Source organism: Lithobates pipiens, unplaced genomic scaffold, assembly GCF_037356315.1.
Source record: "Lithobates pipiens isolate NorthernLeopardFrog02 unplaced genomic scaffold, aLitPip1_a1.2 Scaffold_1, whole genome shotgun sequence".
Taxonomy (NCBI): domain Eukaryota; kingdom Metazoa; phylum Chordata; class Amphibia; order Anura; family Ranidae; genus Lithobates; species Lithobates pipiens.
Window position 1 is genome coordinate 138475524 of NW_027507685.1, and position 24000 is coordinate 138499523.

Here is a 24000-nt window from a genome sequence, read left to right on the forward strand (position 1 = left end):
CTTTTTGCTGCTGCTGCGCTGCAGGTCACTGTCAACCTGAAATGTCCCTCATTCCCAAATGTAAAAGTTGGGAGGCATACTGATCTTTCAAGATGTACGCCTGTGCAGTGATGGTGGGGGGGGGGGGGGGGGGCGTGTGTCAGCAGAGGTCTGACCATTGGAGGATAGGCAATCTGTTCTTCCAGCACAAAATTATCATTATATTGGTACATGTTCAGTGATCACTTACCTGTGTGTATGTAAGTATGCTTTTTCATGTCAGACTTTTGATGGAAGCGCTTGCCACAGAACTGGCAGGGGTAGGGCCGTGTGTCAGAGTGGATGAGCAGATGGGTAGACAAGGTAGAGGAGCGCTTAAATGTCTTTCCACACATCTTGCACTCAAAGCTCCTTTCCTGAAAGAAGTCAGAAGTTAGTCAATGAAGGAAAGTTTTAACTAAAACTGGTAAGTTAATTTTTGGTGGAGGTTGGAAGGTTCCCAGAAAGTATTAAATCCAAAGGGTCCGAATAGGTAGTCAATGATTATTTTAGAAGGAAAGTCAGCAAGGGTAGCCCTCATATTTCTTTTAGGAAAGGTTTATTTTAACTTATCTTACTTGTGGCCACTGAGCTACTGTCAGATTCTCCATCAGAAGCTAAAATTGTCTGAGATTACAAAATGCCACGTACAGGAACAGACTAAAGTTTTCCCCTTGTGCTGCTAAAACCATGCCCACCCCTACTTAGCCGTGCCCATATTTCAGGGGATTGTACCTGGTAGTCTCCAACTGTTCATCAGTTTGGTCCTCACCTGTGAGTGGACGTTCAGGTGCTGCTCCAGGCTCACTGCATGACCAAATGACTTTCCACAAATTTCACAAACAAATGGCCTGGTCCCACTGTGAGATCTTCGTACATGTACCTCAAGACCATGGGACGTAGAAAAGACCTGCATGAAAATATACAGAAAGCCTTAAAATGGAATTCCAGCCAAATTAGAACTAGATTTCATGTGTGGCCAACAGGTCTTGAAATGAAGGTAAATCTCTTCAATGGTGACAGGGACAGCAATAAAAGCACTTGCTCCTAGTCTGTTCCACAGGAAGTGTTAAAGTATGACTAAACGGCAAAACTTTTTTTTTTTTTGTGTTTTGGATAGAATGGAGATGGTTTAGAACACCTATTATTAGGTTTTTATTGCTGTTTGTGCCCCCGTTAGGTAAGTAAAAGAAAATTCTAATTTTTGGTTGTTCCCAGAAAGGTAATAGAGGGGAAATTCTCCAATGGGGACACTAGTCCCGTTGACCTGGGGGTCCTCAAAGGATTCCTATAATTTGTAGGGATTTTATCCTACTTCCTGTTTAGCTATGGGATGTGAAGGTAAATCTCCCCAATGGGATGCAGATGGCAAAAAAAATAATTGACAGGGCTTATAACTCTCCCTTACTCTATCCAAAAAAAATAAAAATAAAATTTTTGCCTTTAGTTTTACTTTAAATACATTGCATCAGTATAACAACTAGGAAAAAGGTAGAAAGCTCCAAATTCCGTCAGATTTTTTTTAACCTTTCTGTAGGTTAATTGCTTCCCCCTCTGAACATCCATATGGGAGTCTTTAAAATGATTGCCTAATGAGACTGACCATAAGCACAGGGCGTGTTTTGTTATAAAAAATTTGGAACATTTTGCCCCCAGAAGCAGCATAAGGCTACTTTCACACTGAGGTGGTTTACAGGTGCTATAGCACTAAAAATAGTGCCTGCAAAGCGCCTCTCCTCTCACTTCAGTGTGAAAGCCCTAGGGCTTTCACACTGGAGCAGTGCGCTGGCAGGACACTCAAAGTCCTGCAAGAAGCATCTTTGAGGCACAGCATTGAAATCAATGGGCAGCGGCGCTTTGCCAGCACTTTTCACAATTTTTTGGCCATTGGCCTAGCGGCTGAAAAGCGCCACAAAAACGACGGTAAAGCGCTGCTAAAAATAGCAGCACTTTAACACCGATGCCCGCCCCCCAGTGTGGAAGTGCCCTTAGATGAAGCTCTCACACAATTCCATGATGCTTCCATCTTGTGAAATTATTGGTCCACTGCAGTGTTATTAAATAAATCATGGTGAATGGACTGCCTTAAAGTGGTGTTTCCACCCAAAAAAAAAAAATATGAGTAAGATTCCTCAAAAAAAAAAAGTTTGATTTTTTTTTTAAACTCAACTCTAAATGCCTGTTGCTAGGGGGTCGCTCGTAGTCTACCTCCTTCAGTGCCCGGGCACCCAACGTCACTTCCCCTCGGCGCAGTCAGTCATCTGGGACACGTGACAGATCCCAGATGACTGTGCGGCTTATCACGGCGCGAGGCACCGCTCGCGCTGGCACTGCCGAGCGTAGGGGGGGCGAGCGGAGCTTGGTTCCCCCACATCGCTGGACCCTGGGACAGGTAAGTGTCCGATTATTAAAAGTCAACAGCTGCAGTATTTGTAGCTGCTGACTTTAATTTTTTTTTTTAAGGGGCACCCCACTTTAAAGCAATGTGATTAGTGATCATGAAGCATGAATAGGGCATATGAGATGGTGCAGAGATGCAAAATGCAGGGGATGAGGGCAGAGGTGGACATACCATACTGTGTAGCTGCACAAGGGCCCTCTGGCGCTTGGGGGCCCAGTTATTCTAGATGTGGGTCAGGTGGGTGATAGCAGAACCTTAGCTGCAAAGCAAAACAAAATCCCTATCTCTGTTACATATATCTAGGCCGTTTAATGCATCTAGACCCAATTTAATGCATGCATAGCTGCATGCAAAATATACAATGAGATCTGTGCTGTTACAGTTAATGAAAATGGAACTGCATGCAGAAAATATAGATATCAGAAATGTCTGTTTCACTCTAATGACAAAGCTGTCATCATCATGTTGTCAGAAGAAACTCATGTTGATAGAAGAGGAACAAAGTAACAGACAGAAATTAAACCCTATATAGAGGGATATGCTTTGTTCATATTTCATGTCTGAGGTTTTACAACCACTTTAAAGTGATCCAATGTTTAGCCCATGCAGGGTCAACCACCACCTTTGAATAACAAACCAATGAACACAAACTTACTTTGCTGCACTTTACACAGTGGTAGGTTTCCATAGCTGAGGTGTACCCCATGCTGTAATTAAGGGGAAGGTCATACTCTGAGTTAGTTGTAGAAGAACTATTGTACAAGTTTAAAGATTGCTGCAGCATGGAGGGATGTAGATGGGATGGAATTTGCTTGAAGCTGTAGGCAGAATGTAGGGAGTCCCAGGAGAAATTCTGCTTGTAGAAGGCGGACAAACCAGGAGAACTGTAGGCCTTTAGAGGAAGCAAGGACAGGGAAATGCCTGGAAAATACAATGAGAAGAAGAATAAAATAATGATTTTCCCCAAACCATATAATAGAGTCTACTGGAATAATAATAATTGTACATGCTCCTCTACTGTGCTGAAATTGCTTTGTTTGATTTCACTGCTCACTGTGAGCTTCTAACAGCGTGCAATAGAAACTGCAGCAATTCAGACAGAGCTCACCTTGTTTCCTTAGAGGATGACTTGTAGCATCCAACCCTTTCCTTCCCAGCCATACTCTCCCTTTCAATTGTTGGATTTCAGTTCTTTAAATCATGGAGGCTAAACATTGCATGTTTGCCATTACCTAGGGCAGTCTGCATGTTAGGGTCCTTTCACACGGGGCGGATCAGTGCTGATCCGCCCCGTGGATATCCACTTGCTCAGCGGGGATTGCCGGAGCGATCTCCGTTGAGCAGGAAGATGACAGGTCCGTCTCTGCACACTGTGCAGGGACGGACCTGTCACAGCGCCGCTCTCCCCTATGGGAGATCGGGTGACGACGGACCGCAGTGTCCGTCGTCACCCAATCCGATCACTGATGGAAAAATAGCTTTTTCCTCCGTCACACTTTTTCGTATCGGAGCGGGTCAGATGTCAGCGGACTTGTCATCGCTGACATCCGAAGCTTCATAGACCTCTATGGAGCATCCGTTCAGGTCCGCCTGAAAAACTGACAGGCGGACCTGAACGGATCATCCCTGTAAAAGGGGCCTTAGTTACAGCCCTCCTAGGAATACTCCTCTAGACTGACATTCACCCATTACAGCATTTTCATATTTGCATAACTCCTACCAAGAGCCATCCCACTGCTTACACCAGAGCTGAGGGGTCTTGAGAGGAGTACTGAGGCAGGGTGTTGTGATGTTTTAAGGAAGCTATGTAGAACATCGTGCTGGCCCCTCCCATCAGACATGAACTGCCTGTATTGCCTAGGTAAGCAAAGAGACCCAGTGATGACAATAAAGGAAAAAAAGGAGTGCACTGGTCTTGTGAAGCACATTCTACCATGTATTTTTAGCACCCTCTAGTTAGGTAAGCCTTAGAGAGTGAGTATTTTTCTGAAGAGTAGGAAAATTTAGGCTGGCTTAGCTGGGGGCTAGGCCTGTTTGTTTTTATTCTGGGCTGGGAGTGGCTCAGGGCAGGGTTGGGTGACTCACAGGTAGCAACACTGTCACCTCCCTCTTCCTTCTAGAAGGTGCTAGAAGTAAAGGAGGGAAGGACAGGTGGTATCTTGAGGAGCCTTGACCAATCCCCAACTTGGATTGGCAGGGGGCAGGCCTCCTCAAATACCTGGGGTTAGCCCAGGTAGGGCAAAGTTGTCAGGTGTAAGAGCTAGAGTAAGAAAGTGTGGAGGCTGTAGTCTCAGACAACCAGGGACAGAAGCGGACAAACAGTGTGGGCCCTGCACATTCAACCCTCTCTAACTAAATGGATACCAAGCACTTCATGGGTGACTCCAGCCCAGCAGATTAGGCGGGCTGATTCCCCAGACCCAGTATTACAGCCAACATTCCAGGCAGAGGGAGAAAATACTGCCTCCTCCTTGGCTGAGAATCCTGAAGGTTCAGGCTTTGTATTGGCAGTGGTGCAACCATTCATCAAGGCAGTAAAAGCTGCACTGGAAAGGTAGGACCCGGAATCTCCTCCAAAGAAGGAGAAAACTTATTAACCCCATCTAAAGAAAAAGGTAGCTAACTTTCCTCTTATGACAAAAAAAAGAGGCCAGTTTCAGGAGGAATAGGAAAAAGGAGAGAGAAAATTGTCTTCAACCAATAGGTAGCAGAAGTTGTATCCACTCACGGAGGAGGATGCGGCTCTTTTATCTAACCCACAAATGGTGGATATGACAGTCACCAGACTGGCCAAGAATGTGACACTTCCGATGGATGACTCTTCCTCCTTTTGCATTATCCTTGATAGACCCATTCACATGGACTTAAGAAAGTCTTACTTTGCGGCAGGTGATGCCTGTAAGCCCACCATTGCTTTAACATCCATAGCAAGTGCTATGCAAGTGTGGGTGCAGAACTTGGAGTATGTGATCAAAGACCAGTTGTCAAAAGGAAAAAAGGCTCTTGATGAGATAAAACTTTCGGCAGACTTCATGGGTGAGGCAGCTAAAGAAATCATCAATGGTCCTCCAGAGCGTTGTGACTAAAACCCTGGGCGGCGAACCCATCCTCAAAGCAGAATTGCTGTAAATCAAGGAAGAGGTTCCTCTAGCCCAGCCAATCAGGATCACCAGCCATATGCACCAGAGTCTCTGGTGGTGGATAAGACAAGAGACGCTAGTACAGCATCATCCATTAGGGCTGCAGCCATGGATCATTGTTACCACAGATGTCAGCGTAGCAAGGTGGGGTGCCACCTGCGAACAACTCAAGACCCAGGGCAGATGGGAATTTCCCACTCAGGGTCTAGTTTCCAATATTCTCGAATTTTGAGCAGCATTCATGGCTTTAGTCACCTTGCTGCCTCACATTCAGGGTCACCCAGTCCTGCTCCGTCTGGACAACATATCAGCAGTGTCCTACATACAGCGACAAGGCGGGACGTACAGTCAATCCCTCTTGAGAGAGGTGGAGCCAATCATGACATTGGCACGACAATATCTTCCAGATTTGAGGGCCATATATTTTCCAGGCTGTCAGAACTTGGAAGTGGATTGCCTATCCAGACAATTCAAGGATTTCAACAAATGGTCCCTTCACCTGAAGTGTTTAAACAGATCATCCACAAGTGGAGGTGTCCAACTGGTTCTTTTTGTATCATCAACCAACTGCAAGGTGAGCCGGTTCCTCTCATCCATTAGCAGAGGGGACGGACTCCTTGACCTATCCTTGGGGTCTGCAACTGGCCTATGCCCTCCCTCCAATTTCTTTAACCTTGAAATTTCTGAGGAGATTGTTGGCAGAGAATCTGACAGTCATCGCAGTACTATCTCACTGGCCTCGCAGACCACGGTTCTCTCTGGCAATAGATCTCAGCGTGTGTCCACCAATCACTCTGCTGGGGACTCCTCATCTCCTGTCACAAGGAGATATACATCCGGAACCATCACGACTGGCCTAAGCATCCTGGAGACTGAAAGGCAGATACAAGCGTTAGGATGTTCTCCAGAGGTTATTAGAACTTTACAGAGTTCCAGAAAGGGGTCAACCAATGCCAATCTACTCCAGAATATGGAGTAGGTGCAGGAGCTTTGCAGTTGGACGTCAGATTGACCCTAGTGACTCAAATGTATTACGTTTGCTTAAGATTTCAGCCATCTCGGCTTTTACCCAAAAGAAAAGAGCAGCAGATCGGCTGGTGGAGCACTTCATGAGAGCAGTACTTAGACTACGTCCTCCCAATAGAAATGGGTTCCCTCAAGGGGACCTGGCAGTAGTCCTCAATTTTCTAGCAAACCTTCCTTGTGCTCCGACAGAAGACTGTTCATTATGGGATAGCACCTTAAAAACAGCTTTCCTAACAGCCATAACTTCAGGGGGAAGGGTGTCGAAACTCCAAGAATTGGGGGCAGCCAAACCTTATACCATGTTCGTCTCAGACAGGGTTGTGCTGAGACCATTGGATCACTTTGTCCCAAAAGTGGCATCAATATTTCACCTCTCCAATGAATGGGTGCTTCCAGCCTTCCCAGCAGAATCAGATGCTGATTTGCGTGAGTTGGACGTTCAAAAGTCCTGCAGTCAGACGTTCTGACAGACTTTTCATCATACCTACCAGAAAATTTTAAGAGGCCTTGGCCAGAATCACCTCGGCCTGGATAGTAAAAACTATTCACCGGGCATATAGAGCGGCTGGGATGGACCCTCCGGAGGTGGTTAGAACTCAGCCAGGGCAATGTCTTCTTCTTGGGCAGCTAGGGCAGGAGTGTCTCTGGAGACAGTCTGCAAAGCGGCTAGCTGGTCATCCCATTATACATGGTGGATCCAGCAACTTCAGTAGAGTTTGTGAGGTAAACTATCCAAGCTTCTATGTCTATTGTCAAATAAAGACTAAGTTTGCAACATTAAACCCTCCCTCATAAAATTTCAACAAAGTGTCATATGTATGCTGCCATGTTGGCGTCAGGAAAATGGAAAATTGTATCAAATACTTAATGTAACTTTCCTTTCCTGACTCCAATACATGGCAGCATGACAGCATACGCACCCTCCCCTGATCTTTTTGCTTTATACAGAGAATGGGGGGAGGTAGCTCTCAGTCAGACTTTTATAGAGCTAAACAGGTCCTGTGGGTGGATATAGGGGCGGATCTATATCATATGTATGCTGCCATGTATTGGCGTCAGGAAAGGAAAAATAACACTTTTAAGTGTCCTGTTCACACCACAATGCTACTGGTGGATTTGTGGTGTGGTGTGGTGTATTGCGGTGCGGACATGCATTTTTCCAAAGTACATGGTCATATTCCAGTAAAACTTGGTTACAAATTTTTTTTGTTTTTGGAACTTTGTACGATCTTTTAATGGTTAATGGGGTCAAAGTCATGTTCATTTTTGACCACAGTGCTTGTAAAATTCAAAAGGAGCAGGATGGTGAAAATGAGTTTCTAACAATGTATGTGGTTTTTGTTAGGAAAATTCCATGTATTCCAAAGAAGAAAATTAAAAGTTGAAAGTCAAATCTCTCTTGTTATTAACAAATGTACTACAAAGATTTTTTGTCGGAACATCTGTTTGAAAATCTACTAATGTATGGGCATTTTAAATCTCTGTAAGACTTTTGGTACCTTAGTATCTTTTACTGAATATGGCAATTATGCCTTCAGTTTAAGCGGTTATAGAGTTGGCCACCTGTAGTAAGTAAAGCAAGTAAGCCCATTCAAATTTGCTCTTTGTTAATTAATTCTTTCATTTTACACTATAACACACTTCCCTTAAGCTGGCTGTACATTATACATGTAGCCATAGGTGTGCGCAGCCTATTGAATTAGGGTGTGCACCCTAAAGCTCACATCTAAGTGCGTGTTTATGTGTCTACATATATATGACCCCGGGACATCAATCTCCCAGCCGACAGAGTGAAAGAGAAGTGCATAAACACTTCTCTTATGGCAGAGCCAGTAAGAGGGAAATCTTTCCCATCTTCCTGCTGGCCCACAGAGCGATAATGCTAATGCGTGTGGGGTGATTAGTGTGTGCCCAGGCACATCCAACACACCCTATGCGCACACCTGTTTATGTAGCACTCTCCTAGATAGGTGCTAAAATGTAGTTCGCTTATATAGTGTGGTCTCCTGCTTACCAGGAGATTACTAGTAAAGCATAGTATCTTTTCTGCTTAACAGGAAAGTTTAAAATGCTTAGTGACGGTATCCTTTGTGACTTACAGTGCTGCTGCTGTGATTGGCTCCTCTGTATACAGACAGCTTTTGAAGGCTCTGGATGAACAGGAGTGACTAATGCAGATCAGCAGCATGAATATAAATGCATTCCCAGCCAGTGTCCCTGAGTGTGCTGGGTGCTGATATATATATATATATATATATATATATATATATATATATATATATATAGTGAACACAGGGGATCTGGGTCTTCCCCCAAAGAAGAGAGGTCCAGTTGGGAAGGGGGCTTTTCATCTATCCCAAGCACAAGCTGCCATGCGGCCTTAGGTGGACGACCTGAGGGCCTGAACAATAAATGCTGAAACCCAGGGTTCTCCTGGGAGCTGAATGAGGGATGATGTTCATGAATCCTGTCTGATATCATGGAGGAAGGTAACCTGTGACCAAGACCTTGTGAGTACAGGCCCCCTAAAGGGATCCTACAGACTGGTGTTTCTGAATCCCCTTCTGGGTGCTAAAAGTCTGCTGCTGGGTATAGGCTAAAGGAGACACAGGCTGGTGTCTTGAAGAGCAGGGTCCCTTCCACTCCTTCTCCTGAGAAAGAGACTTTGCTCCATTCTTTACAGTCTGCTACACAGTTCTACCGAAAAAAGCTGTCCTCAAGTGTGAATAGTTTAATTGGAGTATTCCGCTATACCCCCTTCTCATATCCAAGTTACTTAGCTAAAATAAAACAAAAACAACACTACAACCCCTAGACTGATCATTGGAGTAACGAGTGGAAGCTGTGCACTTGGCTGTGGGAAATACAGTGTGTCTGGCTGCGGAGCTGAGACAAGGGAAAATTCCAACAACTCCTATGAGGTCGCGCTACATACAACCAGGGCCGTTTTTAAGGCAGGGCAAAAGGGGCAGCTGCCCTGGGCCCTGTCATTGTTGTGGGGCCCAAAGCAGCTGCCCCATACTTGCCAACTATCCTGGTTTCGATTCCCTTGTCCCTTGAGGTTTTATTCCTGTGCTGTGTCCCAATATCTCAGTGTGAAGTGCTGCTACTAATGCTGCCCAACTCTGCCCTAGTGTTGTGTACAGATGACTCACCTGCAGACCCTGTGTTTACATGTAAATTACCAGAATTCATATATAAATAGTGATGGCATTCATATGTAAATAGCGGGCATTGATATGTGTATCATGACCCCCTGAGGTCATTTCCACAGTAATCTCTAGCAACCAATCAACAAGCAGAAATCATGTGCTGTAACCTCTAGCAACTATTCAGTGAGCCGTAATGTGTGCTGTAACCTCTAGCAACCAGTCAGTGAACGGTAATGACACACTGTAACCTCTGGCAACCAATCACAATAGCTGACTGACCTGATTCAGTAAACTGATTTTGAGTCTAGCTGCTATTTCTTGTATGTCTCAGAGCAGGTTGAGAGCGAAACTGCATGGAGAGGCCCCAAGAAAAGTTTTGCCCAGGGTCCAATCAATATTAAAGACGGCCCTGCATACAACTTTCTTATTCCATTTCCTTTAGATTTACCTTTAACTGTGTAGTGTAAAAGCTTGCCTGTTTGCATAAAAATTGAAAGTGTTTAGGTTTGACCTCCTATTATATGGTTTTGGTAAATCCGAAGGAAAATTGTAGAAGAAAATTGTATAGTGCATGGCCAGTCTTCTTCCCATCTATTTAGGGCAAACAGAGTGGAAATAAGGGTTTAGCAGAATACCTGGTGTGGAAGGGCTTGAGTTGCCTTTGGTCAGAAATGTTGACTTCCCCTTCTCATCTCCTTGGTACTCCTGAGTCTTGTTCCTGGCCTGGTCTTCAGGGCTGTTTTCTTTGAGGTCACTGCATAGTAAATCTCCTTCTAGTGGATCCTTGGATTGCTGATCTACTCAAAAGAAAGAAGGATTAATAATTACCAGTAATTATATGAGCAGCCATACAATAAAACATGGAACTGAGTTAAGCATCTTCAAACTTAATCTTCAAACTCAATCTAAGGCTTGAAAGACAAAGTGATCCAAACATCTTACTAGATGCCTTTATTATAGAGCTATTGCCTCCAGAATTCCCAACTGGCACTAAAATGACAAAGCCAAAAAATGTCAAATGATGCTGTCACACTCCCTGGACAGCAGAAAGAAAAGATAGCTGGGGGGGTCAAGAGAATGAAAGTGGAGAAGGTGTAGCTGGTATGTCCAAGGCCCATAATTAGTTAAGTAAGCACAAGTATATCGGTAATATCAGTAGATATGCTATTCTCATGTGTTTAGCACAACGTGGCTCCCTTATGCTATGCATGCTGGGCAATATTAAACTGCTTTAATGAAATAAATGTTGGTAAACAGCAAAGTCACAGTGCTATGACTGTGTGTATGATTTATGTGTAATTTGCCAAAACCTGTGCTACAGAATGCATGTGTTGACACAGCGTGTGTGTGTCTGAGAAACCACAATGTTTATATAGACACTTGGCCAATTTATTTATGTCTGGAGATCCGGCTTTGATTGAGCTGAGAAAACATATCATAACTGAGAATCCTCGTCATGCACAGAACAGCTGAAGTAAAATATCTTAGGAAAGCTTTCTTACACGACGCACATCTCTAAAAGCTCCATATAACCAGTGGCCTTGCACACTGCGGCTGCAGACACTAATGCCTGGGCCTTGCGCAGTAGTTTGTTGTTTTACAACATCGCCCTACCTAATTCTGAGCATAGAAAAGTCATTAAGGGTGGAGCTGCTTTAGAAAGGGTATTGTCTTAAAAATGGATGGTTGGTAAAAATGTAGGCTGACAGAAGATGTCCATGACCATGGGGACCATGTGGCTCTTGGAGTTTACGCAAGGCTTCCTCTCTTCTTTCCCATTGGTATGAGAAAAGTACTGGTCTATCTTAAAATGGACCTTGCAGTAAAAATGAAAGGTCTGCTTAATACATTGGGGACCCCTCCCCATCACAATAAGCAGCTTACCAGTAAAAAAGAAAACACCTGTGTGGAAAAACTATTAAATATACTTACCTTATTCATGGTTTTTCCCATGGCGTCTAGTTGAGTGTGACATCGTCCTATGTCCAACTAGATTGGGGTCTCCAAACTATGGCCCACTACAAGATTTTAGCTAGCCTGCAGCTAGGCTCAGTGGTGTATCTTCACTGCTACATATGGTCTCTGCTCCTCCTATCTCCCACCAACCACAGTCTCCATGACAGGTGCTGTGCTGTCATCATCCTATCTTATGACCACTAGGAACTTCTTCCATCCAGACCTGCTCTGCTTCCTAGCTCCTTCCCTGCTGCTACAATCACGCTGTATACCTTACAGTGCTAAGGGGGACTCTAATCGGAACTCTAATGTAAGGGAGGATCCTGATGTAAGGGGGTACTCTGATGAGAATCTGAAGTAAATGGGGAACCCTGATATAAGGGACACTCTAATGGAGATCCTGATGTAAGGGGGGACTCTAATGAGGCCCTAATGTAAATGAGGGATTTCTCATGTAAGGGGGACTGTGATGAGGATCTGAAGTAAATAGGGGTCCCTGATGTAAGGGGCACTCCACTGAGAATCCTGATGCAAGGAGGTACTCTGATGAGGATCTGAAGTAAATGGGGGACCCTGATATAAGGGACACTCTAATAGGGATCTCGATGTAGGGGGCAATCTGATGGCATCCTGATGTAAGGGGAGACTCTGTTGAGGACCTGATGTAAATGAGGGACTCTTACTGGGATCCTCATGTAAGGGGATTCTGATGAGGATCTGAAGTAAATAGGGGGCCCTGATGTAAGGGGCACTTTATTGGGGATCCTGATGTAAGACTCGGTTTACACCTATGCAGTTTGCTTTAGTTCCGTTTCTTTAGTGCTTTTTGTGGTCCATTTTGTGTTTTTGCACACATGTTTTTGGTGCATGATTTTTGATGCGTTATGCATTTTTTATGTTTTTTTTGTCCAGCTTGTTGTTAGGCAGGTTAAAGGAGAAGTATAGCCAGCGCTTGTTTGGCTGTACTTCCCCTGTGGATCATAGGAGTGCAATTTGTTCTGCACTCCTTTGACTTGTTTTCAGCAGACATCAGCGGTGTTTGATCACTGGGTTCTCAGCCTTAGAGTCGGCATGGGACATATGCAGCATCGAACTGATGCTGCCTCCACCTAGTAAGTAAAATATGCCCACGCATCTCTTTTGCAAAATGAAAAATTGCTGCAAAAACGCATTACATGCTTTTCTGCAGCTGCGCCATTGAAATCTATTGAACCAAATGTTGGACGAGCAAGAGAAATCTGCTTTGTAATGTGTACTATATTATGCATTATACCAGTCTATACCAGCAGGTGGCGCTGCAGTGTGTATTCTATGGTACTGTAATCACAGGATGTTCTGTCTATGTTCAATGTGTACTTGTTTGTATCCTGTTCCTGTCTCCATGCTGTAAGGCTGGATTCACACCTATGCATTTTTAGCACTTTTTGTATTTTGCAGATTTGCACTACAGAACGTGTTCCATAGGAAACCATGTTAAATGGACTGTAGTACAAATCTGCAAAACGCAAAAAGCGCTGGAAAGGCATAGGTGTGAATCCAGCCTACGACATGTTCTGATATTTCTCGATTAAAGTAAAGTATTCTCTGCATCCAAGAAGCTTCCAGCGCATTATATCGATACTTTGGTAACACCAAGAATAAAGTACAATTGCTTTTTTTTTTTTTTTTTATTGTATTTTTATTGAAAATATAAAGATAACAATGACAAAGTGTCTTATGCTTGCATAAGTGCACAGGTAAACAGTAAGTCCATCATATAAGACAAATCAAAAACAGAGAGGGGGGGAGAGGAAGGAGAGGGGAGGGAAGAAAGAGGGGGGGGGGCCAGGATACTTCAGCACATTCAGTATATCCTCACATAAATTAACAATTATTTGCGGTACAAAACAGCAATCGTCACAATCAAATAGGCATAGGACAGTGAGCAGGAAATGTGGAAACTTCATTCCTTTAGAAGGGCATGAAACAGTGTGAACGGTCAATTTGAGCCTTAAACTCAGCGTAGGAGGTCAAAAATCAGAAGACATTATTAAGAAGCAGCATACAGTTTAGAGCGATACCACTGATCCCAAATCATAGAGAACTGAGGCATAGTGTCATGGACTATGGCTGTAAGCTTCTCCATACGGCCGATATGTTCTAGGTTCTGCAAGACTTGGGGGCAAGTGGGCGGAGTACGTGATAGCCACCGTATAGGGATAGCTCTCTTAGCCGCTAACAAAATAAAGGTGGTGAGCTTCTGAGCATGTCTAGAGAGTCCAGGAATCGGTAACCCTAGTAGGAAATACAGAGGGTCTAATGGGAGGGAAATCTCAAACAAGTCTTGGATGAAGGATTGTATTGTAATCCAAAATGGGCGGATCAATGGGCATTCCCAGAAGATATGGAAATGGGAACCTATAGCCCCTCGACATCTCCAGCACATCGCAGGGGTCTTGGGATCATATTTATTTAAAATTTCAGGCGTTCTATACCAAAAGAGCAGAATCTTGTAAGCCGTTTCCTTCTGTTCCACACAGCGGGATGTCTTAGAGACGGCTTCCCATATTCTCTGCCATTGTGGGAGTAGGATGGGATGTTCTAACACTTGCGACCACTTACGCATATATGAATGAGAAGATTCCGTAATGGGCACCGATTCATGGAGTATTCTATAAATGTCAGAGATTAAATGGGCCTGGTATGGGCCCTGAGCACATAAAAATTCAAATGGAGTTGGCTTGTCAAGACAGAGAGTGGGGGATTTAGAAGCAAAATGGTGTCTGATTTGCAGATAGGAGTGGAAGAGTTGTTTGGGAATTTGGTGCTGTTTCTGCAATTCCGCGAATGATAGAAGCCTCCTGGTGAGCGGATGCACTATATTGCGGAGTTGAAACAGACCAGCTTCGGACCAAGGAATCACTCTATCATATGCCAGGCTGTCTGGGATATCTGGATTAAACAGTATGTTTATCAAAGGAGGGCATTGGGAGGCCAGAGTAAACAACTTTAGGCATTTCCTCCAGATTTCCAAGGAAAACAGCATCGGGCCAGACAAATGCTACGAAGTGGACCCATGGAGGTTTTAAGGTCAGATGTGTGCAGGCCCGGTGATGCTCATCTCAATTTCAGCCCATACTGTAGGGGCTTTCCGGGATGACCAGGTAATAACTGGTTTAAGGTGTGTAGCATAGTAATATTTGATCAGATCTGGGGCTCCCAGACCTCCACGCCATTTAGGAGCCAACATCACCGGACCTGCAACCCTATGTGCTCGATAATGCCAAATGAAGTTAAGAAAAGCTCTTTGGACAGCCTTAAGTTGGGACATAGGGATTGGGATCGGAAGAGTATCAAAAAGATAGAGGAGTCTAGGCATCACTGACATTTTTAGGACATTAATACGGCCCAAAAGTGAGAGGGGAAGCAAATCCCATTGCGTCAAAAGCCTAGCAATGTCACGAAAAAGTGGGGGGTAGTTAGCCAAGTATAAGGTCGAATAGGAGGGAGTAATGTTAATCCCCAGGTATTTAATGGAGTCTGTGCACCAGTGAAAGTTATAGTTGTCTTGCAGTATGTTGAGAGCAGAAGAGTGAATGTGTATAGGTAAAGCTTCAGTTTTACTGGTGTTAATCTTGTACCCTGATATCGAGCTAAAGTCTTTCAGCAAGGACAAAAGGTTCGGAAGTGAGATATGGGGATTGGTCAATGTCAGGAGGATGTCGTCTGCAAATAGGGACATTTTATATTCCCTGTGGCGTAGGCATATCCCTCTAATGTCTGGGTGAACGCGGATGGCCTCCGCCAGAGGTTCCAGGCAGAGGATAAAAAGAAGAGGCGACAGGGGGCAACCCTGTCTCGTGCCGTTGCTCAAAGGGAAGGAGGATGATAGGTAGGATGCCAATTTGACCTGGGAAGAGGGGCAGGAGTAAAGGGCTTCAAGAGCTGAAACAAAAGAGCCTGTGAAACCATATCTTGTAAGAGTAGCAAACATATACGGCCAGCTAAGCCTGCCGAAGGCCTTCTGGGCGTCTAGACTAAGAATAAGGGCTGGACGGGAGGTTTTGTTCAATAAATCAATCAGGTCTATTGTGCGTCTGGTATTATCACCTGCGTGACGAGTTCGTACAAAGCCAACTTGATCTCTATGGATGAGTGTAGGGATTATATGGGTCAGCCTATTAGCCAGGATCTTTGTAAAAATTTTATAGTCTGAGTTTAATAGCGCTATAGGCCTATGATTGTCAGGTAGGGAGGGATCTTTACCAGGTTTTGGTATGACCGAAACATGAGCGTGTAGGAATTGGGCGTGTGGAGTGGAACCTTTAAGTAGGGAAGTATAGAGCGAGATCATGTGGGGACTCAGGACAGGTAGGAAAGTTTTGTAATAGGAATAGGGCAACCCGTCGGGGCCCGGGGCTTTTTGGCTGGGGAGTTGTGTGATTACTGCTTCAAGTTCGTCGGGTGAAATGGCTGAATTCAGGGTTGCAAGATGGTCGGGGAGGAGTTTAGGTAATTTCAAGTGTTCAAAAAAGAGATCAAATCTCCCTTGTGAAAAGTCATAATTTGGGTCTTTCTGTAGGCAGTTACTGTATATAAATTATGGTAGAAGTCTCCGAAGGTCCGTGACATAGTCAGGGGGCAATAAGTAGGTGAACCATCAGGATGTCGTAAAAAGTCGGGAGAGGGTTGAAAAGGACGTGGTTTCAACCTATTTACCAGCAGCTTATGAGGTTTGTTTGAGAATTCATAAAACTTCTGTTTGAACCACAGAAGAGATTTGTCTATTTTGCTCATTGCTAGGGATTTGAGCCGATTACGCAGGGAGATGACTTTTCGGAGCCTGTCCACCGTGGGGGAGGCCAACAGCAGTCTCTCTGCTAAGCGCAAGTCGGTCATAATGGCAAAGCGCTGGGATGCCTCGTCTTTTTTAAGACGGGATCCCAGCGATATGCACCGACCGCGAAAAACAGCCTTGTGGGCCTCCCACAGGGTGGAGGGACCCGTGACCGAGCCCGTGTTAAGTTGGAAGTATTCTGTGAGCCCATCTGTCAAAAGACTTTTAGTTTCTGGAGAGTGAAGAAATGTCTCATTCAGTCTCCAATGGCAGGTCTTAGGAAACGTAGATGAAAGGTGGACGTCTAAGTGGACCGAAGAGTGGTCGGACCATGTCATAGGGTTGATTTCAGAGGAGACTGCTGATGTTAACAAGGGCGAGGAGATAAAGAAGTGGTCTAGCCTGGAATAAAGCTTGTGAGGATGTGAAAAATTAGTGTACTGTTTGTGAGTAGGGTGTTTTATCCTCCAGATGTCTAACAAGCATCTAGACCTGATCAAATTGCGAAATGATTTAGACAATTGAGTGGCTCGGGGTGGGGAAGCCGAGGGGAAAAGAGTGCGTCTATCCTTGTCTGACGACATTGTCATATTAAAATCACCTCCTAAAATCATAAACGGTTGAGCAAAGCGGTCTAGAACGTCAAAGACTGAGGACAAAAAGGTAAGCTGACCCGAGTTGGGAGCATAGATGTTAACTAAGGTGAGAGATTTAGCAAATAGGGAACATTTCACAATGATAAATCTTCCATGAGGGTCTAAATAGGACGATGTGACCCGTAACGGGCAATGCCGACTAATCAGTATAGCTACCCCTGCCTTACCCGATGGGTCAGACGCTAGAAAGGAGGTCGGGAAATGTTTGCTAGCAAACTTAAAAGAGCCTCCAGCACGGAAGTGGGTCTCTTGGACCAGTATCACGTCCGCCCCGGAAGCCCTAAACTCCTTCAGAGCCAGCCATCTCTTTTGAATGGAATTTAACCCTTTAACGTTATAGAAGTACAATTGCTTTAAAAAACGTCTCTGACCCTTTTCAAAAAGGCAGTGGCTGAAAAAAGCATAGATGTGAACGTATCCCATAGGGAACCATTTTAAATGGAGTATAGTGTGCTTCTGCAAAAAGCAATAAAAAACGCATAGGTGTGAACCGAGTCTAAGCCCTCGTTCTCACTGGAGTGATTTGTCATGCAATCTGACAGGTCAAATCTCATTAAAAAGTCGCACCCTATTGCTGGCAATCGCACCGTTCAAATCAGTGCGACACCGACTATGTGGTGTTGCACTGAATTGAAAAAGTAGTTCCTGCACTACTTTTGGCGCATTTGGGTGCGACCTGCATAGACATCTGTGGATGAAGCCGCACAGATGTATTCCAAGTCGCACCCGTTGTTGCACTGACACGCGGCTTTGAAATTGTGCAATTTCAGATGGTGTCGCATGATTTCAAAGCCACAGCCAACGTGAATAAGGGCTAAGGCCCCTTTCACACGGGGCGGATCAGTAATGGGTTCAGTAATGATCTGCCCCGTGATGATCCGCTCGCTCAGCGGGGATCGCTCCGTTGTCCCCGCTGAGCCGGCGGCGGACAGGTGGTCTCCGAACACTGTGCAGGGACCGCCCTGTCAGCTCTCTGCTCTCCTCTATGGGAATCGGATGAGTCTGTCCGTGTTCATCCGATCCGCTCTGCAGACGGATAAAAAAATAGGATTTTCCTCCATCTGCAGAATCGGACAGTAGCGGAGGCGGACAATATCGGGTGTCTGCGGATGTTCATCCGCAGACACCCGCTATCCCATAGGGATGAATGTATGCCCGTATTTCATCCGCAAACGGATTGATGAAATACGGACATATCGTCCGCATGTGTGAAAGGGGCCTTAGGCAAAATCTGATGGGGATCCTGATGTAAAGAGTGACTCTGATGAGGACCAGATGTATATGGTGGACTCTGACTGGGATCCTAATGTAAGGGGAACTCTGAAGGAGACCCTGATGAAAGGAGAGTCATTCCTTTCTAAAAACTGATTTTCTCAACCTGCAAATTTTTGTAAAATATACAGTGTTGTCCTTGTACTAAAAAGTTTGGAGACCCCCGAGGGGACTTGATTTATTAAGTGAACCTTGCAGTTTGCTGCAAAGTCTGCTTTAAGCTGACCATACATGCCACAATATGATTGTGCAATGTTAACTGCTTAATGACCGCCCACTGCAGATATACTGCGGCGGGGTGGCCGCACTATGGGGGATCATGTACCTAGTAAGTGATCTGCATGCCGGGCTAGAGAGCATGCCTGCGCCGCCCCAGCTGTGCTGCGATGGGTTGCAGTGCCAATTAATTAGCAGCTGTCGATTGCTGACTGGTCGCCATCGCCCGCCAATTGGCTCCGGAGATTACCGAAGAGAGCCCTGTGTAAATAACAAACAGAGGGCTGTCTTCTAACAGTAGCAATGTGCTGTTTTTTTTATCCTGCAAAGCAGGAAGTAAAAACAGCACACACGGTAACACATGTTAGGTACACAGTTAACCTTTTGATCGCCCTAGATGTTAACCCCTTCCCTGCCAGTGTCATTAGTACAGTGACAGTGCATATTTTTAGCACTGATCACTTTATTGATGTCACTGGTTCCCCAATAAGTGTCAGTTAGGTGTCCATTTGTCTGCCGCAATATCGTAGTCCAACTGTAAGTTGCTGATCACAAATATATCCCATAGTTTGGAAACGTTATAATCAATATACGCTTATTGGGATTTTTTTTCACCAAAAATATGTAGCAGAATGCATTTTGTCCTAAATTGATGAAGAAATTTGGCTTTTTAAAAAAAATTTATTGGATATGTTTTATAGCAGAAAGTAAAAAAAAAATGTTTTTCAAAATTGTCGGTCTGTTTTTGTTTACAGCACAAAAAATAAAAACCGCAGAGGTGATCAAATACTACCAAAAGAAAGCTCTATTTGTTGGGAAAAAAAGAACATATATTTTTTATTTCAGAACAGTGTTGCACAACCACGCAATTGTCAGTTAAAGTACCGCAGTGCTTTATCGCAAAAAAATGGTCTAGTCTGGAGGGGGTAAACTTTCCAGAGTTAAAGTGGTTAATGTAAATTTATTAACTGCTAGGACTTGATAGGTTACAAATTGATAAATTGTTTAGGTAGGTCATCGCGATACCCGATCCTGGTAAATTTAAAGAGAAAGTAAACCCTGATGAGTTTACTTCCTCTTTTATTCCCTTCAAAGGTAAAGCATAATGGACTACTATGCATCGCATAGTAGTCCATTATGTGTCACTTACCTGACACAGGAGCCAGCGAAGTCACCTGTAGTCCGGCGCATCCATCTTCTTGGTGGGTCTCGCTGCTCCGCCGCTGTCATTCGGTGAAGCCGTGATGACTTCACTCCTGCGCATGCACTCACGGCATATCGCCGTTGACCACGGCACGCTCATTGCAGCGCTACATCGTTGCCTGTCTTTAGGCAAATATCTCCTAAACCATGTAGGTTTAGGAGATATTTCTTGGACCTACAGGTAAACCTTAATCTAGGCTTACCTGTAGGTCAAAGTTGGTTGTAAGGGTTTACAACCACTTTAAAGTTGAATATATAGAGATTGTAGAATCAGATTGTAATGTGTATGGCCATCTTAAAACCCTCTGGTGCTGAAAGGTGTTCCTAGCAAGCAGTGATGCTCAGGCCTTATACGAATGCAAGAACTAGTTCCAGGGACTAAGACACATAAGCACAGAGCTCTTGGACCTGAATGCAGCCCTGTCTATCTAATGAATAAACAGTGATGTGAACATAAGATCAGTTCCAGGGAAACAGTTATACATGCTTGTGGATTACACAGAAAACCGATCCACACTGCTAGATTTGACTACAGCTCATTTGAATAAGCCTGAAGGGTTAGGAATAACTGTTGGCACTACACAGGCTGTGTAGTAATGATTCACACGGCCGCACCTGACTGCTCTCTGTGCCTCTAAAGCAAACCTGTCAAGAGACAAATTATATTGGTTTTGCCAAAGCACTGTGATAATAAAAAAAATATATATTTTTAACAAAATTCATTGTAATATCTCAGTGCTGTTTTTCTCTCCATCCTTTTTGTAGCCACTTCCCTTCTTCAGTTTTAATACATTTTTTTTCAATATTTTTTTTTTTTTGTAGACAATACATAGAGCCATCAATTAACTTCAAACATATGGAAGTATCCATTATAACACAGTATACATAGGGGAAATCCAGGCGCACGTGCATTATGGTAACATGTGCTGTGAGTATGCAAGACCCCCAGCCTGGTATAAATGGGAAGTACACATTAGACCGAATCACACCAGAGATCTGTTGTTAACAGCTAACTTTGGAGTTGATTTACCAAAACTGGAGAGTGCAAAATCTGGTGCAGCTGAGCATAGAAACCAATCAGCTTCCAGTTTTTTTGTCAAAGCTTAATTGAATAAGCTGAAGTTAGAAACTGATTGGCTACCATGCACAGCTGCACTCTCCAGTTTTAGTAAATCAACCCCTTTGTGTACGAATAATAAAGGATTGAAGCTGCAGTGGGGGCAACCACATCAGAAAACCACCCTGTAGTCTTGTTTCTGGGCAATTAAGATGTAAAGGGGATTGGGAGGAAGAGTTGGAGTCAGGCTGTCGTGGATGTTCTTACGTGAAATGATGCTTCAACCCTTTGGTACCAGTAAGGGTTAAATTGTTCATAGAGAATCTTTCAAATCTACCAAGAAATATTGAGAGATCCATGGATTCCAGATCTTTTTACATGCTTTTACTTTGTCATGGAGAATAGTTGCCAACATTTCATTAAACAGGTATTTTGCCATTTTTTGTCTAACCTGTGTAAGGGCTGGTTCACACTGCGGGCGATGCGAGGCGACACCGACTTGCCTCGCCGCGACCTGCCGCGACCTCAGCGGCGATTTGCAAATGACTTCTGTATAGAAGTCAATGCAAGTCACCCCAAGGTCGCCCAAAAGTAGTACAGGAACCTTTTTTCTGAGTCGGAGCGACTCGAGTCGCTCCTCTCAGAACGGTTCCATTGTACAGAACGGGGGCGACTTGTCAGATCGCGGCGAGGCAAGTCGTGTCGCCTCGCATCGCCCGCAGTGTGAACCGGCCCTAACAGTTAGGGTACCAGACCACCAAGCTTTGGCCTTTCAAATCAAAATTTTTGGACCAGGGTATGCCAAATAGTTGATACTGTTCTAGGCACCAGCATCCCCAAGAAATCCTTATGAAGCAGTCAGGTGGTTTAAGATTCAGGAGAGCTTCATAAGGATTTCTTGGGGATGCTGGTGCGTAGAACAGCATCAACTGTTTGGTAGACCCTGGTCCAAAAATGTTTGATTTTAAGACAGTCCTACCATATATGTATTAAAGTTCCAGCTGCTCTTTAACCCCAAGGTGCCCTGAATAAATTTGGCCAATCTATAAGGTATCATATACCATCTAAACAATTATTTATAGTCGGCCTTATTAAATGATGCGTATAGCGATCCGTGAATACTCATGTCTGGGTCCACTGATGCAGCTCAAGGGAACCACCCAAATCCTTTCCCATTGAGCAACACAAGGTGGAGGACATACAATATCACATTCCAAAAGAGAACCAAAGATCAAGGATACTTTATCCTTGGAGACAGAATTGCAAAGGCATTTGTTCAAAAGGCGTGCTTATAGTTTTGAATTAGAAAATATTAGAATTTCTCAGAGGAAGGAATGTGATGGGAGGATTGGAATGAGGAGAAGCTTAACATATTGCGCACATTTAGCAAGCCATACACAGAACGGAAGACTGCTTTGGTCCACCACAAGTATCTATGTGGCTCTTCTTATCTCAAGGGGACAGAGGGGTTGTTAGCGAGAGGGAGCACATGGGTCGACAATAGTCTCCTTGAGTATTTCACAGGGTCCTATATTTTCAGTGAATGATTAAGCAGAATACTGGTGATATGCTTATGTAGATCAGGAGGGTTCCATATAACCGTGTCTAAAGCCATAGGCACAACCTATGTACAGAAAGTACACTTCTATGCTGACAGATAATAGGGTATTAAGGGATTCATGATAGGAATTTAGAGAGGTGATTTGTTATGCCCAATAATAGTTAATGTATCGCCAGTCCCCCTTGGACTTGGGATGACATAGGACATTTTTAGAGAACCTTGGTCTACGTTCCTGCCAAATAAACCTACAACATGCCTGCTGCATTAACTATAAAATGTGCAATGGAATATAAATAGGGAGAACTCTAAAAGGGTACAGCAATTTAGGAAGCAGTGTCATTTTCAGGACAGCTATTCTGCCCAACCAAGTTATCCAGTGTCTTCCAAGATTCAAGGGTTGATGTTCTTTGTGTCAGAAGAGATGCATAATTGGCTGCATATAGAGTCTTGTAGAAGGACATGATGTAAATTCCACAGTAGGGAAGGTAGGATGTAACCCAGCAAGAGGGAAATTCTTAAGAGATTGGACTTGGTCGGCTGTAAACCTGATATTCAATGCCATGGAGCAGCCACTTCTTGTCTTCATGCACTATAACTGCATGGCATGACAGAATGAAATTTCCAAGAGTGGGTTTTCTGATGATGACCACAGTGGGCAATGCTTGGCAAATATGTTTTGAAATGGCCATCTGTATTCTCTATCAGAAGCCTGTGTAACAGGGTGACAAATCAGAAGCCTGTTCTATAATAGGAAGTGCCTGAACAAGGATATTAATGGCAGGATCGTCAGGTATTTTTTAATGTAGACCTAAAGAGGTTGAAATTACTTTTTTGTGAGTTTATTTGTTAGGTGTACATATTCTTTCACATAAATTGTATCTTCACTTTACAACTATTGAGATAAGTACACTTAGCTGCACTGAATGCTATTATCAGTCAGGTCAGACTGATGTAGAGGCTTATATTATGGAGAATATAAAAAGGAGCTGGAACATGCAATGGTGGGTGGCAACACCAATAACTCCCAGGTGGACAGAAACAGAGGGGTATATGGCAGGGAGAACCTACTGTAGGAGCATCCAATGCCTACAAGAATCCAGGGGCTTTCTCAGTCTATCAGGCTCCACTCACAACTATGGCAGATATCACTTTTGGGTGCATTGATGTAGTCACATTGACAGTATAAGTTAGACCCAACCATGCCACAGACCATATAGAAGTATAGAAAAAGACTGAATTTTGGCCAATGGATGGGCATCTAGATATATCTGTATGTCATTTCTCTCCCAAACCAACCTTAATGTAGCAGTCTCAGATGTCCCCAAGCAGCTGGGCAATGCTGAGTGATACACACTGGCCCTTTATTTTCTGATCCTCTTGCAGGCACCCCGACATGGCTTCAACATGTGACCACATTGACTCACAAAGCTTGCAAGCACACATCTCAATCAAATCACAATCTGCCCTCATACTAATGGGTGGCTACTGTTTGTGACACCCATTCATCCTTATTGCTGAATGTAATG

The 24000-nt window shown here is 44.1% G+C and overlaps 1 protein-coding gene across 1 annotated transcript in view; it reads right to left on the reverse strand.

The window, feature by feature from the left end:
• The window catches only part of GFI1B (growth factor independent 1B transcriptional repressor), a 50157-nt gene that overhangs the window by 5135 nt on the left and 21022 nt on the right, over positions 1-24000 (reverse strand). The window contains exons 3-6 of the mRNA XM_077477597.1: positions 10373-10534; positions 3075-3340; positions 791-928; positions 230-395 (exon numbers count right to left, since the gene is read on the reverse strand). Of these exons, the coding sequence (XP_077333723.1) occupies positions 230-395; positions 791-928; positions 3075-3340; positions 10373-10534 (732 nt within the window). The remainder of the gene's footprint in view (positions 1-229; positions 396-790; positions 929-3074; positions 3341-10372; positions 10535-24000) is intronic.